The 18765-nt window shown below is 49.9% G+C and overlaps 8 protein-coding genes across 8 annotated transcripts; 5 read left to right on the top strand and 3 right to left on the bottom strand.

Moving 5' to 3' along the window:
• Window positions 1-239: 239 nt before the first annotated feature.
• ACHE_30991A (RING finger and CHY zinc finger domain-containing protein) lies at window positions 240-2538 on the top strand (the record flags this gene model as incomplete). The annotated part of the gene is made up of 3 exons (XM_043277670.1): window positions 240-1466; window positions 1529-1893; window positions 1953-2538. The coding sequence occupies 3 exons, from the start codon at window positions 240-242 to the stop codon at window positions 2536-2538; spliced, it is 2178 nt and encodes a 725-aa protein (XP_043135526.1).
• Window positions 2539-3534: 996 nt separating this feature from the next.
• Window positions 3535-6528, top strand: ACHE_30990A (IQ calmodulin-binding motif domain protein; the record flags this gene model as incomplete). Its single annotated transcript, XM_043277669.1, has 1 exon — window positions 3535-6528. One exon carries the CDS (start codon window positions 3535-3537, stop codon window positions 6526-6528), a length of 2994 nt encoding a protein of 997 aa, XP_043135525.1.
• Window positions 6529-6850: 322 nt separating this feature from the next.
• On the top strand, window positions 6851-8176 carry cia1 (iron-sulfur cluster assembly protein CIA1; the record flags this gene model as incomplete). The annotated part of the gene is made up of 1 exon (XM_043277668.1): window positions 6851-8176. The coding sequence occupies one exon, from the start codon at window positions 6851-6853 to the stop codon at window positions 8174-8176; it is 1326 nt and encodes a 441-aa protein (XP_043135524.1).
• Window positions 8177-8410: 234 nt separating this feature from the next.
• Window positions 8411-10444, bottom strand: kexA (serine-type carboxypeptidase kexA; the record flags this gene model as incomplete). Its single annotated transcript, XM_043277667.1, has 3 exons — window positions 8411-9751; window positions 9816-10176; window positions 10251-10444. 3 exons carry the CDS (start codon window positions 10442-10444, stop codon window positions 8411-8413), a joined length of 1896 nt encoding a protein of 631 aa, XP_043135523.1.
• Window positions 10445-11225: 781 nt separating this feature from the next.
• ACHE_30987S (SAM-dependent methyltransferase) lies at window positions 11226-12117 on the bottom strand (the record flags this gene model as incomplete). The annotated part of the gene is made up of 5 exons (XM_043277666.1): window positions 11226-11282; window positions 11339-11457; window positions 11525-11635; window positions 11695-11712; window positions 11799-12117. The coding sequence occupies 5 exons, from the start codon at window positions 12115-12117 to the stop codon at window positions 11226-11228; spliced, it is 624 nt and encodes a 207-aa protein (XP_043135522.1).
• Window positions 12118-13016: 899 nt separating this feature from the next.
• Window positions 13017-13675, top strand: ACHE_30986A (endosulfine family protein; the record flags this gene model as incomplete). The annotated part of the gene is made up of 2 exons (XM_043277665.1): window positions 13017-13214; window positions 13277-13675. The coding sequence occupies 2 exons, from the start codon at window positions 13017-13019 to the stop codon at window positions 13673-13675; spliced, it is 597 nt and encodes a 198-aa protein (XP_043135521.1).
• A 1444-nt stretch (window positions 13676-15119) lies between these two features.
• On the bottom strand, window positions 15120-16501 carry ACHE_30985S (ICE2 family protein; the record flags this gene model as incomplete). The annotated part of the gene is made up of 2 exons (XM_043277663.1): window positions 15120-15923; window positions 15980-16501. 2 exons carry the CDS (start codon window positions 16499-16501, stop codon window positions 15120-15122), a joined length of 1326 nt encoding a protein of 441 aa, XP_043135520.1.
• Window positions 16502-17435: 934 nt separating this feature from the next.
• ACHE_30984A (MYG1 family protein) lies at window positions 17436-18616 on the top strand (the record flags this gene model as incomplete). Its single annotated transcript, XM_043277662.1, has 2 exons — window positions 17436-17524; window positions 17587-18616. The coding sequence occupies 2 exons, from the start codon at window positions 17436-17438 to the stop codon at window positions 18614-18616; spliced, it is 1119 nt and encodes a 372-aa protein (XP_043135519.1).
• Between the last annotated feature and the right edge of the window lie 149 nt (window positions 18617-18765).

Raw genomic sequence — 18765 nt, 5'->3', positions numbered from 1 at the left:
AGCACAGCGTAGTAGGAAGATTGGGCATTGTTGGCGAGTCTCACGGGCGGCGAATCAGCGTCCGATCCCAGGGGCTCAGTCACATGTCTTCTTCGTTCCTGTTCCGGCGCCCTCGCAGGAAAACGACGAACTGACCAGAGCAAAATTCCATTAAAATTCAGTAAAGAACATCCCTAGTCTGCTCACTCGGTTCTTCTCCTCATGTTCTACTGCTCATTAGATGCTGTTTTCGGCCCTCCATGAGCGGGCTTATCTCCTCTTTGCTGATCGAACCCGTCATTCGTCGGACCCGTCACCTCTCGTCCCAGACGGATACTAGTACTAGCGGCCATTCGGGATCGGATTCCCCTCCGAGCTCTCAGTGCAGAACAGAACCATATCCCCTGTCGGATGACAATGGCAGCAGGGAAATTACCATGTCGGATCGGAACCAAGAGTATATGGGACTAGGGTGTGGATATGCAGGGCCCGGAAATGACCCCGCCAATTTACCGACGACGTCAACGCTGGACTCGGGGGCGACTCGAGACGGGCGCAGGGCGGATACTGCCCCTTCAAGCGATCTAGGAAATGGCTCAGATAATTTTCAGTCGATTGGAGACGACCTGGTATCCCCAGGCTCTGGGCCTGCTCCTTCCGAACGGAGCGCCGAGGCATTCATTACGCTAACGCAGACATCCAACAACCATGAAAGGAGACGCTCACAAAGCCGTGAGTCTGATATGGACGAATCTGGCTGGCAGTTCGCACTTCCGGAAGATGATGGAATGGGCGTGTTGAGAAGGAAGATTCACACTATTCGAGACATGAAATCTAGCAGCGCAGAGAAAGCCCGGATGGTCCACGAGTTGATGACAGAGAAATACAACGCTTCGAGGGGGTATCCTGATAACCTACACCCGCCATTACTAGTTTCTTCGAGTTCCCAGACCCCTGAACGATCCTCGGCTCCTATATTCCATAGGGAAGAGCCATCGTTCGATCATCCGTTATCCCCGACAGTTGCTCTAGACCAACCGAATGATAACCCGTATAATCTAACAGAGGAAGACCTGAAGCCAACCTTCTTTCCGAAAGATGAACCGGAATCACCTGTGCTTGACGCGGAAGACATGGACATCGAGGAGTTCGAAGAAACAGCTATGCTGGGTTGTCAGCACTATAAGCGGAATGTGAAACTTCAGTGTGTTGCTTGCAAGAAATGGTACACTTGTCGGTTTTGCCATGACGATGTTGAGGATCACCACCTTATTCGACACAAGACGGAGAACATGCTATGCATGATCTGTGGACATGCTCAGCCTGCTGCCCATATTTGTGAAAAGTGCGGCGAACAAGCTGCACAATATTTTTGCGAGGTTTGTAAGCTGTGGGATAACAACAGCAAAAAGAGTATATACCATTGCGCGGATTGTGGCATTTGTCGTATAGGCCAAGGATTGGGCAAGGACTTTTTCCATTGCAAGGTAAGCAGGGACTGCATCGCCGGAAACGCAAAGTATCGCTTGGTCACTGAACGAAAAACTAGACATGCAGCGTATGCTTGCCTATATCGATTGAAAACACCCATCGTTGTATCGAACGGTCTACTCAATGTGATTGTCCCATCTGCGGAGATTATATGTTCACCTCGCCGGAGACTGTGGTCGTGATGCGATGTGGACATAGTATTCACCACAGGTGCCTTTCGGACTACTCGAAAAGCTCATATCGCTGCCCAATCTGTAGCAAGACTATTACGAACATGGAATCTACGTTTCGAAATTTAGATCGCACCATATACAGTCAGCCCATGCCAGAAGAGTTCAAGGATACGAGGGCTCTAGTCTACTGTAATGACTGTGGAGCAAAGTCCGTCGTGGAATACCATTGGCTGGGACTCAAATGCGATATGTGAGTCGTTTCTGTCACTAGGTGCTATGGACGGCTGTGCTGATATAGGCAAAATCCAGGTGCGAGTCATATAACACAGCCCAGCTCCGACTTTTACATGGTAACCTTCTCGAGTCTCCGGAACAGGACCTTGAAAGCAGACATGTTTCGGCTTCTAGAGCGAGGTCATCGTCCCATGGCGCAGAGGAAGCCTTGTCGCAAACAATGGCACCGCTACGGATTAATACCAACTCCGTGCAGGGAACGAGCTTTCCACAGCAAAGTCTACCTTCGTCTGCCGACCCAAGTGGCCGGTTTTTGTCATATAGCCTTACTCGTGATCGCGCTGTGTCTCCTGTGATCAGCAATTATTTTGGCTTACCGCCCAACCGTGAAAATGACGACAAATCGATATCAACGTCTCTTTTTGGGAGCCGGACACAAACAGACACCGGAAATGACCATGGCGGCGAGCTCCGCATATGGGGAACTAAACTCAAATACAGCTATGGTTTCCTCAGTCGAGAAACAGAATCGGTCGATGGTGAAGAAGCCGTGGAGTCGTCAGATGCGAGTGTATCAGAGGATGATGAAGACGACGAGGAGCGAGAGGAGGAGGATGACGATGACGACGACGATAGTATTGATATTTTCGGACATCGATGAATTCCAAGGCCGTTATCCAAATTGATACAGCGCTCTGGCGAAGAAAACTGCACGTTCTCAGCAATACTCGACCCACGGTTGCTGAAAGCACTTTAAAAGTGAAATGATCCTCTATTTCCTTATCGCAGCCTTGTCGCAGTCAGCATGGGGATCAATTGATATCAAATATTACAGGACTGTTGCATGATGGCCGCACTCTTGTCTCTTCGTATCTGGAACAAGAGGCTGTAGCCCGTATATGTCCAAGAGATCTACTATGTACGACCGAGAAAGGAGGGTTCGACCATGCAGGTCTAGCATGAAGCCTAGTACAATATATGGATCATACAAGAGCATTCCATAACCGCAATACTTTGTTATCCGTAGTCTGTGGTCAGGAATTAATCAGCCGCTGCTCTCGTCAACATGACTTGCCTAGACGTCATCAGCGTGACTTTCCTAATTGGGCCAGCATGACCGTATAACTGTTAAGTTAGTTAGTCGCAATCGGGGATGCTTATTAAGCCACGTCTGCTTGCGGCTTCGATGTCCTTCGATTTTGCCATCGTCCGGCAGAAGAAGCCACGGATATTAACGAAACAAGATGGGCGGCAGAGACTGTCGCTGATGGTTCTCTTTTTCCCTTTCTTTCTTTCCTCCTACTTCCAACCCCCTGAATATCTCGGAGTTCTCTTCCTGATATCTGGTCCGGATCTGAAACGCAACACGGATCTCTCCGCAGACAATATCGGCTTCAGGAAAGCGTCTCATGCGCCTTGGTTCTACATCCCAGTCCCATGAGACTGTGTTCCACGGGTCGTGAGACGAAATCCGTATTGCATTATTGAGATCGTTACCGATTCCGATTCGATTATATGACACCGTTGGGCTTTCGTCTCCCTTTCGACCTCGTTTGAACGGACCCCCGCTGCTTATCGTACCCGTCTTTCCTCCTTTCCTTTCCCTCGAACGCAGTACTGTCCTTCATTCCCCTCCTGCGCCCTCAACAGACATACCATGCGTCGAAACTCTGATATAGAGATTCACCTTCCGGACGCTGATCCCGCCGTTGCACCGGAGTCCATGGATGAGCCGGACGTGGAAATGTCATCGGAAAAGCCAACAGCACCGCTAAGCTTACCCGCTCATATCGCTGCTCGTTTTTACCGGAAATCCACCGCAGCCAGACGCTCTTCGGTAGCTTCGTCTCGGCGGAGTTCGATTTCTTCCCTCCATTCCCATCATTCAAATGCATCCACCCGGGGCGCATCTCCGACGGATCACATTGCGCAACACGTCCGCCGTACATCTATCCTCGAGAGCCGCAAGGCCAGACTTGCAGACCGCACATTGCATGCAGAAAAAGTGAGAAGACGGGCTACTCTTTCCAAAGCCGCTACAAAAAACATGCACCGAGAGGAGAGAGCGCTAGCCGCTCACCAGTCGCGGGAGCGATTGCTGGCAGAAATCACGGCAAAATGTGAGGAGGAAGTCCGACGGGCAAAGAAGATAGCGGAAGACAACCGGGAAAAGAAGGCTGCGGAACATGACCGATTACGCCTGGAAATGGCGGAGAAGTTTGCAGAGACCGAAAGACGACGGATGCTCTATCAGCGGAGCCACCGGCGTCAGCGTACGAGTAGCCTGCCGGTTACAGAGGAAAAGAAGATGGCTCGGGAGGTAACAAGGTCATTGACCCAAGATGCGGCAGCAAAAACAATTCAGCGAGTCTGGAAAACATATCATGCGAGAACAATTATGCAACAATTTCAGACCCTGGGCATCAACGTCGGGAATATCAACAACATGATTTTCGAGGATGTCGGGGCGCTGCTCTCAGAGGACCGGGTGTTGGATACCATGGCCCGAGTGCTTCGTCTCTGTGGTTTGCAAGATATGACGAACGGGACGATGGGCGGTCGAGGAGCCGTCCGCACGTTTCTGAGCAGCTATCTCATTTTCACACATCCCAAAGAGGTTTTGAGCAGTAATGGGGAACAGGAGCAGGACCTGATTGCCAAAGCGCGGGAGTTACTCGCAGCCTTTGAACAGGTCACATCGTTGCTTCTGTCTGGCTGCTGCTCTCCATCAACTATCTCTACGGAACTCCAAACGTTGTACGAGGCATACAACGTCTTCTTTTCTGCATTCCATGCCTGGAAATCGCACGACTCGAGTGTTCTAACCGAGATCATGCTTGCTCAGTTCGTCGAGTTGGAGTTGATATGGCAGACGGTCAAGGATGACCGGGCCGGTGGTGTTGCAGATGATTATCGAGAAGGGATCCGGCAAAACCAGATTACACTTCTGGCCCGGCTGAAGCGACTCGTGGGTTCCGAAAAAGCGATGCAAATGGTGCGTGATGTTTTGAAGAAGGCCAAACGCGCGAAGAAGCGGAGCGCATCCAAACAAGCTATACCGCGATCGGCAACCGAAGGGACAGCTTCGAATGAAGCGCTGACGGATGGCGTTACGTCTCCGATTAGCGAGACGTTCAACAACGTAGACAGCTCAGTTTTACGGGAGCTGGACCAACAGCGAATTTCGCCGCATGAGCATTTCAGCAAGATGCTCACGGCTCTGCCGGAGAATCGCACGTTGGTCCACGAACTCCTCGTCAATAAAGAATTTAGGGTCGACGAGACCCAATACACTGAACCGCGCAGACACATCATGCAACACATGTGCGCCATGATGAGGAAGGACGTGGAAGCAGGCCTGGGCGTGAATTGGACCATCGCGATGGCCACGGTGGTCCAAGACCGGCTTTTGCGTTCGCTTCGGCCAGGCAACTCGCTGCACGTACTGATTAGTGAGGTTCTCGATCCTAAACTGGTGGAGAACCAGTGCAAGGCTGGCGCATTCTCTTATGAGAATTTCTTTGCGTTTATGCATACCATCCTGCCGAAATTGTGTGCGCCATACCGGGATCCCCAGGTCCACGCATTTGCTGAAGATAAGTCCGGGGATGCCATCGACCGTCTCACGCGGTTAATGGGGATCATCGATCTTCTGTCGCTGGATCACACGAATTTCATGATTCGGGTCGCCGCTCCTCAACTCATCCAGGAGGGTCCTGGGTACGAGCAGCGTGCATTTGACAAGGGCCTCCAGGATGGCACAATAGACTTAGGGAAGACACGGCGATTTTGGCGGACACATCGGCAGGTAATCGTGGACGAGATGAAGAAGCGGGATCCAGATAATGTCAACGGGGAACCCCGGCCTCCAGCCCCAAGGATCTACGCGCAGGGTCTTTCTGATTTGGTCCTCAGCAATGCTGCCGTTTCTAACGACCTGATCCCGGAGACTTTGGAATTAGACCGTCATCGGCTGCATGTCCTGCATGCGACAGCATATAGGATCGTGGCTACGGCGTCGATTCTCCTGACAGCCAAGAACCTACTTAAGCGTGATGTGCGGTCACAGTGGAAGGCTGAAGCGGACCGGATTTTATCGCTGGACTTCAATGATATTACGCCGGGGCGAGTGCAGTCAATCTTGGAGTCGACGCACCCCATGCCCTCCAGTGCTAGTGCACAGTTGGCGGCGACCATTCGGCGGGTCCTGGGACCAGTTGCTACTGCATGTGAGGCTGCCTCTTCTCTTCCTCCCTCTTTGCCCCAGACAACGGTTGAGGCCAATGCGAACGGCGACTCCTCCATGCAAGACTCGTCCTCGTTCTCCGGAGAGGAAGGGGAGCCCGCCAACCATGACTCAAGTAACGGATCAGGATCAGCTGCGAGCAGTTTCAGCGATCCTGTAGCCCGACTGATCCTTTCCCGTCTTCGCGCACATGTTCTCTCTCGCCTCAGTGCATCGAGTGCCAGCGAGAGGGTGCGGACGACGACCACTGCAAGTCAGAGTCTGGCGGGAGCTGGCATGCCCGAGTTTGTCAATGCGGTTGGCAAGCTGGTGGAAGAACTGGAGAAGGTCCGGGAGGTGGACTGGCTTTGTCATGGCGTTTTCTATGAAAGGATATTGGATGAAGGCGTTTCTTTGGGCCAGTGATGGTGTTCATATGGTCTTAATAATTTTGGTTAATAATGTTTTTTTTTTAACCCATGGGCATTAGTATAGTAATGGATGGTGGAAAGGGAGAATGAATCATTCTATATTTATTTATATTTGAATGTTTACTGCATTTGTGCTTTTTATCGACCTCTGTTGCGTGCTGTAATTGTAATCTATCAACCCCGCCGACTTCCTTTTCTACCCACTTCAACTTCTGTCCGAACGATCGAAGAACGCCCCAAACCACGAATGATTTTTAATCAATCCAAAACAGAAATCTCCCTCAATTTCATATGCTAGAGTTTTAAATTGATTCATCATGGCAGGCAAGCCCGCGGCAGCCATCACCCACCTCTCAGACCTGACACCACCATCCCTCGAACGAACCTGGCTGACAGCACCGCATCCGACCCTCCCTATAGTCGCAACCTGCAGTTCTGACAAGACAGTTCGAGTTTACTCACTCACAAACTTCCGGCTTCTCTCAACGATCACCGGTGGGCATAAGCGCAGCGTGAGGACATGTGCTTGGAAGCCGCATGTGCAGGGTGAGAGTGTTCTGGCGACGGGCAGTTTCGACGCGACCGTTGGGATCTGGAGGCGGTGGGATAGCTATGGACGCGGAGAAGAAGGTGGCCCGGGGGGTTGGGGTCTCAAGTCCGGGGATGATAACGCTGGAGAAGATGATGGGATCGAAAATGATGATGTCGACGAAGATGAAGAAGAATGGCGCTTCGCCGTCCTCCTTGACGGCCACGATAGCGAAGTCAAATCGGTATCATGGTCGCCATCAGGAATGCTCCTTGCAACGTGTTCGCGCGACAAGTCGATTTGGATCTGGGAGGATTTGGACGACGGTGACAACAATTTCGAGACGGTGGCGGTGATGCAGGAGCACGCGGGCGATGTCAAATCCGTGGCATGGCATCCGGTCGAAGAGTGTCTGGCTAGTGGTAGCTACGATGATACCATCCGGTTGTGGAGAGAGGATATTGACGATTGGGGGCAGGTGGCTTGTCTCAAGGGCCATGAGGGAACGGTTTGGTGTATTGACTGGGAGGGTGTGGATAGTGTGCCTCATTCTCATTCTGTGTCAACTTCGTTGGCAGAGCAGTGGAAGACAAATAACGCCCTGTCTGGTCCCCGTTTGATTTCCTGCTCTGATGACCGCACTGTCCGTCTCTGGCGAAAGCAGCCGAAAGAACAACAGCAACAGCAATCAAACATGCCTAGCATCATCCGTCCGACAGGCACGGACGAAATCTGGACAGAGGAGGGTGTTCTACCGTCGGCGCACGATCTCTCCATCTACGCCGTGGCGTGGAGCAAACGAACCGGACTGCTGGCATCTGTGGGTGCCGATGGGCGTATCGCCGTTTACCAAGAAAAATTCGTCAATAGACAGCAGGACTCCTTAGCTGGCGAGGCAATATACACGAGTGAGGATAGCACTGCTTTGCCCTCTTCTCTCCAGACAGAATGGAACGTCATTGCGACTCTCGACGGCGCGCATGGCATCTACGAGATCAACCATGTCGCATGGGCAAAGCGCGCGGATCGAAGTCGTGAAGAGGGCAAAGACGAGGAGATATTGGTTACTACTGCTGATGACGGGAGCATCAAGGTTTGGACACTTGGGTTATGATTGTACATATATCAGCATCCTGATAGCTTTAAGGATAAAAAGCACCAACTTATGATGAGATAACATACTCTGAAATACGAAGCATTATATACTAATTATGAATGTTGATAGCATTTATCCATTCTATCCTGTGGTAACAATATCCAGTCCATCGCCATATTCAGATAAATGTAAAATCTGCGTCCCGCCCAAAAGAAGAAGACAAAATATAGTCAGCAAGAAATAGAAGCAAAATTACGATAAATGATCCTGCGCCTGCCCTGGTCTAGATGGCCGCTGCTCATCTTCATCACTGTCATCGCCAACCGCGTAGTGTTCACGATCCAAACCAGGCGAATGCAGATCATCAAGCTCAGACTCGTCAAAATCTCCTGCTTCCACATCATTAGCGCCAGAGCGCTTGTTGTGGAAACGTTCAAGCACAGACGAGCCATTGTGAGAGGTTTCCTTCTGATATATACCCCGGTAGCCGCGGTGATGCCGTCGGCTGCGCCAGATGAAGAAGCCCCAGACAGACACACCGATGATAACGACGATTAGAGCAGCTTCACCGGATTTTGCATAAGCTTTCCACTCGGTTTCTTTGATCCGTTCCTTCTCTTGTTGCTCAGCGGCCGTGCTGTTCGGATGACCACCCACGGAGGTTTGCGGGAGTTTCTCGCCGTCAATGCGCGAATCAGCCGGACTGCCACCAATACTGGCAATGTCCACTCTCATGAAGCGATCGACCATGTCCCGACTCTGACGCGGGAGATCGTAGGGGACCATATGGCTGGCGTTGTAGATAAGGACGTAAGTTAGGTTGCGGGCGTATTGGTAAATACCGGCAGGTTCATCTTCAAATGTCCAGTCATGACGCGGGGCCCACACGCCTGGCGACGTCTCAAAACCAGTTCCTCCATTCCATTTCATGTTGTTAATCAATTGCTCCGTTCCCACATGGTTGCAGATCAGGTCCTTGTCACCGCTGAAGAGAAGGACCTGAACCCCGGATTCAAGTAACTCTGGAAGTAGGCGGACAGATGGGACGGAATTCTGGGCGGTAAATCGACTGCTCACGGCGCCAGTGCACTCTTCCCATCCGGTCTTCTTTTCCGGGTTGATGTTCAAGGCACTGACCACGTCCGGTCGGCGAAGGTATGGTTTGATGTTCACTAGATCCGGGGGCCAATTCATGCCACATGAAGGGAAAGAGTCGCGGAGACGAATGTCGTACATGTTGTAACATTCTCTGTTCCCATCGACAGTGCGCTTCAACATTTCCTGTAACACGTCCTCGCACTCGGGTACGCCGACTCGGTCTTTGTCGGCCTCCAAGCGAGAAAGACATACTGATTGCGACACTTCGAGACTCTTCGCGAGCGAGCTACCTTCTTTGAGGAGATTTTCTTCGTAGGCATAAGGCAGGTATGCCTGGTATTGTTCCACTGGGGATACCCAACCGTTTCCAATTAGAAGACCGCGGAGATTCCATTTACTCGCACCACTCTGGGTCGCGTTTTTATTTCGTTCTTGAATGGCTTTTGCAATGTAAGGTATATGTTGACCGGCATAGGATTCACCCGCAAAGTAGATCTGCGCAGAACGAAGCAAATTAGGGGTAGATCAGATATGGAGTGGTTCGAAAGCAAACACCTACATCATCTCTTTCATATTCCGGAAAAATTTCAAACCACTTCTCGAGAAAGGTAATGAAATGAGCCGACATTTCATCCAATTCATGAATGTAGCTATCCGTGTTGACGTAACTGAACCCGGTTCCGACGGGTTGGTCGACAAACAGCATGTTGGCGAATTCATCCCAGGAGCCTTCATTGTACTCCAAAGTCTGATCGTCCTTGACTCGATACGGACCAACCTCCATTAATGCGCCATCCATGGAGCTGCAACCCGGACCCCCGTTCAGCCAGATGATGGTTCGTTGCCGGTTGGCGATATGGCGGTTTTGGAAATGCCAGAAGAAAAGATTACCGTTGTTGTCTGGATCGACCTCTACATGACTTTAATATGCGTCAGTCTCATCTTCCTGCTGTCCAAGTATCCGTGCATGTGCTTCATCGCAGGCGTAACTCACCCTGCATGCATTTTCAGGAGTGGTCCATCCGGAGCCCCCGGTAATGAGCGGACATAATAATCCGCTGCCGACTTAGCAGATGCTGAGTCAATACTGTACGAGAGAAGTAGCAATAGTGCCCAGGAAGTCATGGAGGAGAGCGAGAGAGCGCTCGCTCCCTTCCTTGAGCCCCTGCCCAAGGATAGCGACATCATTTTGTTGGCTTTCCCTGAACGAGATGACCGATCCCAGAAAAATGCAAAATCTCAAGAATATACCAATGCTTCCGTTAACCGTTGTAATCAGAAGAGAGACAGTCCATTGAAGAAGAGGGCGGCAGAATGCGAGTGTTCACGACTGCATAGGAGCTCGTATCGGAGTAAAGCGCGGACGGATGACGTGAGGAGCCGGGTATCAGGAACAGACATTGAACTAACACCGTCTGGAGCGTGAAGCCGTCATAGAGTATTTGCCAGCACGAAATAAAGAGGGAATCAAACTAACAGAGTGAGGATATATGAAAATGTAGACGAAACAGAAGCGAGACGCTGGCGTGGCCTTCTAGAAAACCCTCTCCCCCCCAAGGCGGTGAGGCAGTGTGACAGGTCGATTGCGCCGTCTTGCAGGCTGTTTCTTGAGTTTCAGAAATGGCAATACGGTATCAATACAATATACGATATAGATCCCCTGCCGGATCGGGGGTTCTTTATATATTCGAAAGAAGTTGAAAGAAAGCAGGAAATCAGCCTTGAACAAGGCGAACCCGAGAGGGACAAAAATGGTGCCGAGAGAAGAAAAAGAGAAAACTGGTGTACAAGTAGTGGTTAGCCTTGCTGCGCCTTGCAGGATTCGGCGCCATTGTTACTATGGAATGGGCCCAGTAATCATTCTGAGTAGAAAGAGCGTTGCAAAAGGCGTGAATTCCTTTACATTCATAATATCGTCTGATATTCTATTTTTTTCTATACAGGATAGTCCGGGTAGACCGCAGACAGGTTAAAATAGATCATCGACACCTTTGTCGGCGTCCTTCTTGATGAGATCGATCATACCCTAGACATGTCAGTACTTATGTGTTCTGCATGTACCTGCGGGTACCAGTAACGTACAGAAGGCATGATCGGTTGGCCATCTGCACCCTTGACATAGCGGAACGGCATTTCGGTGCGCTCATTCTCGTTGATCCGGATCTCTGGGTAATCGACGTATGGAATTTGCTCCAAAGCAACTATTCCTTGATCAGTATCCATTTGATCCGCCGTACAGCAGACAACTCAAGTGGCAAAAGGTCTCACTTTTATCCTGCGAGACTATACGGGTGACTCGCACTGCCGTATCAGTGGTCATCTGCTTAGGACCTAACCGACGTCCTGTGTAGCCTTTTTTTCTCAATTCCTTGGTGCGATCTAGCAATAATTTTGGTCAATTGCAAAGAAGAAAAGAGACATTTCATAGCATCACTCACCCCGCGGAGGATCATCACCTGATTCCATATAGTTAGCTTCCACAAAAGAAGGATGATATACACGGCTGGAAGGGGGAAAAAAAATTAAAAATAAAAAAGCCTACCAAGAATACCACCAAAGAGAAACACTTCGAAGTGATCGCCGTCGGCCGGGCTCAACTCGACCTGGGCCGCCGGATCAAGCAAGCAGACCTTGTCCTTCCGGTCCGCAAAGATCTCCTCGACGCTGCGCTGGTTAACCTCGAGACCCTGAGCGGCAGCCAGCTCCTGGGGCAGCTGCAAAGACGGAGGAACGGAGCTGAGCAGGAATTGAGCTCCTATTGCGTGGGATTCACGGGCAATACAGCCATATTCCAAGGCAGACCAAGCACCTAATTCGGGGTCGAGATGTTCGACCACGAAAGTTGCAGGAGTCTTGCTCATATTTTGTTCTTTTGAGTGAATACTAGAGATCAATATATAGTAAAGCTAGAGAAAAAGAAAAAAAAAAAGGTTGGTTTTCTGGGTGCTCCCGTTGCTGGGAGAATAGAAATTTTATAGAGAGCGCGAAGAGAACCAAATCGGGATGCGATGGACTGTGGAGAGAAGCGGTTGAGCAGTCGCCATATATATGCAATACTTCAGAATATATCATTATAACATGTTGGCCCTCTATTTTTGTTTTTATTCTTTCTATCTTGCAGAAAACATACCCTTATTGCTTTGTGGATGTATGGTGAAGTTTCTGTACTCTGTGTATAGCTTTAATGCCCCTCCATAAGTCTGCATACTTCTGATAATCACCACCGGCACCACCCACCACCACTACCACCACAACAACAACAACGACAATTAAACATACTCTTTTATTGCTGTATACAATTAAAACTGAATTGGCAAATAATATACATATAAAGACAGCGATAATAAGATTCTCTAATTGTATCACTACTGTGGTCACCTGTCCGCCCACCGCCCTCTCCTCCTCCGCCTGCAACCAACTCCATCTTCTACTCTTCTACTTCCTTCTCTTCAACCTCTCCTTCACCAACTGTTCTTCTATCGACTATTTCTATTCTCTCCTCGAATTGCCTGGTTTGATTGTGTCTGTTCGACTCTCCAGATTCTTCAAACCTCCTTTCTCTACCTCTTCGTCTGGCAGGGATCTCTGTCGCCCAACTGTCGCTCTCTTCCCCGCTTCTCGATCGTTGGCTCCTGTCCAGAGAACTTTTACTACTGCGACCACTGCCACGGGTTTTATCGCTTTATCTTCGCTCCATTCACTTGCTTTTTTTTTTTTCTCCTTCTGCAAAAACAGTGCGATCTTGCTCCTGTCGCCCACAATGAATCCTCATCAACAGAACAAGGTTGACATCAGTGTGAGTCTTGGCAGTTGGCCACCCCCAGAAAGAATCCAAGAAGAGACAAGGGATCTGACCGTTGTTACTCGACCACAGTCCCTTAGTCCAGATGAGCAGCGTCTGCTGCGTCTTTATGGCAAAATGCCAAACAAGAAGGATCTCCTCCAGAACAAACTCAAGGTGGGATTGTCGCTCATAGTTCGTTCCCTTGACCATCAATCTAACACCAGCCGGCATTCTAGGAACGGAAATATTTCGATTCGGGTGATTACGCACTCAGCAAGGCAGGAAAAGCCTCAGACGTCGGTGTCACCAATATTGGCTCCCAGCACCCCGTTCCCGAAAACATTCCACATCTGACGGCCACTTCGCCCGGAGCCAACAACCCCGCTGCCGCCAGCAACAGTGGTAGTGCTAGTTCCCAAGGCCAGCAGGTCCCAGGAAGCAGCATCAGCGGCCACCCCGGATCCATTGGGTTCCAAGGCAGAAGCCCTGCTAAAGAGAGCAGCTTCCTGCAACAGGAAACCAGCGCAGAGGATTCCGAGGGCGCCACAGACTCCGCAGCTGCAAAGGGCAAGGACACGCAGGAATCCAATGTTAGTCCACCGCCCGCACGAGGGGGCGTGCCCATCAAGCAATAGTGATCTTCTTTTATTTCCCCCTCTTTCTTGTTTCTCCCTTCTTGCCGGGCTGGTCTTTCTCTCTTTTCGCTTGTTTTTTTTTTTTTTTTTTACGTTCCAATTGCCCATGCAGTGCTTTGTGTTATTAAAAAGAGCCTGGCGCTATGGAATATGTTCTCTTATCCTCTCGATTTCATACGAGAGCCGTGCTTCTCTTTCTTGATCGGGCAACCAGTGTGGACCGCAGCATAGGAACTCGAGGGTGAATGGCCGTTAGAGACGCAGAGTTTCATCTGGCCCGATGAATGTGTGCATAGGAAGACAGCAAATTTCCTGCAACGTGTCATCGCTTACTCCATAATTCCCTCCGGCTCGGCTTGTGTCTCGGTCCTTGCGTGTGCTTGGTCTGCTTTTTACCGATGGCTCTTTTCCATTTTCATCTCCACGCATATGATGCCACGCTTTGCACTCTAGTTACGCCTTTTCTTCTTGTCCATATGACTTCACATTGATTGATCATATTGCCATCTTTCCGAGGAATGTATTCTGCCCTATCTTGTTTGATTTCTCTTCCACGCATTGTCGTTGTCCATAACGATTCTCTTTCTCCATTCATACCTTTTCAACATTGCTCTTTTCCATTTTGAAGCTATTTTTGTGTCTACATATGAATGCATAATGGTTGCAGGCCAACAAATCGAAACATTTACTGCTTGACCCTGTCTCAAAGGAGTTAATATAGACCACAGTATCATATTTCATGTAAGCTAGCTAACTAATCACATAATAAATGAGGCTAAATCAAGACACAGTGCCACTTAAGCTATATCAACCGGGTATAAATGCCCAAAGACAAAGGCCAGGCCAGAAGCAGATAAGCAAATAGACTATATGGAACGGAAGTGTAGACACCATGGTGAATCAGATAAAAGACGAGAATTTAGCGAATGACCTAAAGGGGGTATAATGGCAAGTAGCGAATAAAATCAAGAGCAAAAAAAAAAAAAAAGAGAATTGAGCAGCTTCACACGCTCAATCCGACTGCACGTCATAGGACGCAGACTAGATTGTCCCCGCACTGAGTTTCCACGGGTTCCCTTGCAACCACAGAGCACTGGACGAAATCATGCTAATAATATCACGCAAAGATTGCCTCTTTTGACAAATCAGATTCTTCGTGGGTATCCAGATAAGACGCCAGGATAATAGGTAGTACCCGGGAGACCCAAGCTGTGCGGGTTTCCACCAGACTTTGTCAGGAGCACTGATAAATGGCCCGACCCTTGCATGAGTCGGAGATGAGCAAGAGCGGAATATGCTCGGTCTCATAAATAGAGGTCTCTGTAATGGTGCTGGTAACAGTTTGCTGATTTGGATATAAGCGCCCCCAAGCTTAACGAGGGCACAAAAGAATGGTCGAAGAACGTCGAACCACGAATAATCGTACCTGTCTAGCGTAGGCAATTCAGTCTGCCTTCCAATGACCTGCCAGTCCAGTATCGAGACTGTCGTTTTCGCCCAGGTATAGCTCAACCGCATACAATCCCAGCGTGCAGGCGAGGTTAATCCATCGCCAGAAATTGCCCCCTCCACCTCCTTGGGTGCTCCACCATTCACCGCTACCGCCCATCGCTTCAGAAGTCGAGGAGAAATGCTGCATCAAAAGACTGGTATAGACCGAAATAAGAATAGAGGGAGAGAAGTAGCTGAGAAATCCAAGAAACTGTCCGGCCGCATCAGAGTCATCCAGAGAAGCTTCCTGAAACAAGGCACGGGCTCCGGATTCACGAACAGCCGGGATAATCCGTGTCGAAGCATAGAGCACCAAGAGACGGTAGGCGAGCGAGATAAGAACCGACGGTGTCACTGCACCAAAAACCGCGTTTATCACATTGAAAGCCGCATGGATGATAGACGGAAGGAGGGACAGTGCGTGCATGAGGGTGGTGTAAGATGCCATGATGATGGGAGGCAAAGGGGGGAAATCTCCTGCTTGCGATGGCGACGGAATCTGCTCGACTGGGTATGAGGGCTTGTAATCGGTAAATATTTGATAGATGCACAGGACGACATAAGCAAACAAGAGGGAACTTTCCACGGGATTGCCACGTCCGCTGCCGATCCCCCATGCACACAAGATCACGGCACATGTGATGGAAACACCGATCAGAGCTGCGTCGACATTTGAAATCTCGGGAAACTGGAGGACCCGCCAGAGAAAGTAAACGGAACTGGATATGATAGAAGCGGACATCACCAATAGGCCGATCTATCTGAAAATTAGCCACTGTAATGTATAGCCACAAGAAGAACATGGATACATACCATCCAGCTATCACTGCGTCCACCACGGTTGACCAGCCATCTGGTGATTTGACCTGCAGCCTGAATGACCAATAAACTGCAGAACCCCTCAACCAGCTGAAAAACTGGAGTTGACCAACGCAAAAGCTTCTCCCAGTTGCCAATTGTCACGGTTTCCACCAATCCATCGGGACCGAACAACCATTCCTGAATCGACGAGTCCTGGGCTCTCTTTCCGCTGAAAGTCCGCTCCACCCACGAGGTAGAGTTATCCGTATCAATGGAGAATCGATTTAGTGACCAGATAAGGAGGATCGGGATAATAAGCCATTGTGTAGAACGGATGACAACAATTAACGAGGATCGGAGCCACGACCGGTCGGGAGTGGTGACCTTTAGAAGGGAAAAGAGAAAGTAGAAGGTCGCGAGAGAGAGCGAAAAGGCTAAGCCGCACGTCCTCCCACCTACATCAAATGCTAGTGGAATCGACGAGACGGTGACCGTAAGGAAGAAGGCCGACGAGACGGCGCGGAAGAGCCACATGGGGTTCGGCGTAAGATGAAACGATCACTGGAACGAGCGGGGGTTGTTGATAGAAGGAGGGGTGGAAAAGGATCGATTATGTGACAGCTGCTAGACACACGCGACGAACCAGGGTTGATTCCCAGTTAGGTATTAGGTACCTATTATCCGTATCCCGGAGAGAGCTGAACAGAATGACGAAAAGGGTGTAGATGCCTGACTTTTTTCACATAAAGCTGCTTATCTGTTTGTGCCCCTCACTTAATTTTTTTTTAGCTTCTCTGATCACGTCCGTGTGTAATGTAGTGCCTTTTTTTTTTCTTTTCGATCTTATCTCCAGGCGGGTTAGAGGAAGACAAGTTTCACGTGGTGAATTGACAGTAGCACAACCAAGGCGTAACCACAGTAAGAAAATATGTCCTTTGACGCGTGTGTATGTTCGCTTCTCCGTTCGAGAAGGGTTGAACAAGTCAAAGGTGCGAAATTTGCGCTGGACAGGGTACAGCTGGTTCCTGCGCGGCACTTGCAGGCTGGGGACGAGGCGGTGGGCTCCAGGATTGTAGCGGTCAGAAGCAGCAGAGAAAAACAGAGAAATAAAGCGAAGAGTGTAGAAAAGGAGTTGTAAATGAAAGAATAATCACTGCTGGAAGAAGATCCCAATGATTACAAGAAGATACAGAAAAAGGAAAGACGAAGACAGACAAGAAAGGAATAAGGGACAAGTGCTGAATAGAGAGAAAAACACGAGCATGTGATAGCACGTAAGGCTGATACAGTGATAATTACTGTCCGTATTGATGCCTTACGCTAGTCTTGATATGGACACCACCTGATGGAGGAAGCCCTCTGATAGCAGCCCTAAATATTGTCCCGATAAGGCAATTTATCCAGATTTTCCCTCGAGGTGACAACAACGATATATCGTCCAGACAACTGAATCACTCATTGTTGGTTTATGTTAAGACTTCGACAGCTCTTCAGAATGGCCGAGGAAACTACTACAAAGAAGCTCAAGACTTCTCCTCCCATCATCGGGACCCATAAGTATGTCCTTGCTCACTTCCAATAACGTTTGTCTGGTTACTGATTACGCTTCCTTCTTCAAGCGGTCATTTCCATGCCGACGAGGCTCTCGCCGTCTACCTCCTCCGTCTGCTCCCTACATACTCCTCTTCCCCCCTTGTTCGCACCAGAGATCCGGCTCAGCTTGAGCAATGTCACACCGTGGTTGATGTTGGCGGGGAGTATGATCACTCCCGCAACCGCTATGACCATCACCAACGGACTTTCGCGACGTTCTTCCCCAACCACGAAACAAAACTCTCGTCTGCTGGATTGGTGTATATGCACTTTGGTCGTGCGATTATTGCTCAACACACTGGATTACCGCTAGACCACGAAGATGTCTCCATTTTGTACGAGAAGCTCTACACCAGCTTCATTGAGGCCATCGATGCCAACGACAACGGTATCTCATCTTACGACCCTGCGGCCATCGCATCGGCCGGGATTGAGAATAGGTTCAAGGATGGTGGGATCACGATCACATCCGTGGTGGGTGACATGAATAACCCGGACCCCACCTGCCCGGAAGAGCCCCAAGATGAGGACAGTCTCTTTGGTCGTGCAAGCACCTTTATTGGAAACGTCTTCACCCGCAAGCTGCACCACGCCAGCACATCTTGGCTGCCCGCCCGCACGACTGTCCGTGATGCGTATCACTCGCGACTGGATGTTCACCCCTCCGGCCGCATCATCGTGTTGCCCAAGGCTGGCATTCCCTGGAAGGAGCATCTGTACAATTTCGAAACGGAGGCTTCGGCCGGACAAGAAATCAGCCCCGAAAATGAGGTCTACTACGTCCTCTATGCCGAAAGTACCGCAGAGGACTCTAAGTGGCGTGTGCAGTGTGTTTCGACCTCCGAGAGCAGCTTCGAATCTCGTAAGCCTCTGCCTGAGTCGTGGCGTGGAGTTCGTGACGCGGACCTGGACGGTGTCATTGCTGGCGAGGCAGAGAAATCTGGCAAGCCCAAGATCCCCGAGGGTGCGATTTTCACCCATGCGAGCGGGTTCATCGGCGGTCACAAGAACAAGGAGGGTGCTTTTGCCATGGCTGTGCGGAGCTTGGAGCAGTAATAACGATAGATACACTTTTAGAGATACAATTTATGACGAGCAAGAATAATTCGATATATTCCCATAATTCGTTTCCAAGACGCGCGTGGTCCCCAGCGGACATTTCAGACATAGCTCATCATCCATAAACATACTTACAACATCATTGT

Source organism: Aspergillus chevalieri, chromosome 3, assembly GCF_016861735.1.
Source record: "Aspergillus chevalieri M1 DNA, chromosome 3, nearly complete sequence".
In the NCBI taxonomy this organism is placed as follows: domain Eukaryota; kingdom Fungi; phylum Ascomycota; class Eurotiomycetes; order Eurotiales; family Aspergillaceae; genus Aspergillus; species Aspergillus chevalieri.
The sequence above is the reverse complement of the archived record's forward strand: the minus strand, read 5'-3'. Positions and strand labels throughout refer to the sequence as shown.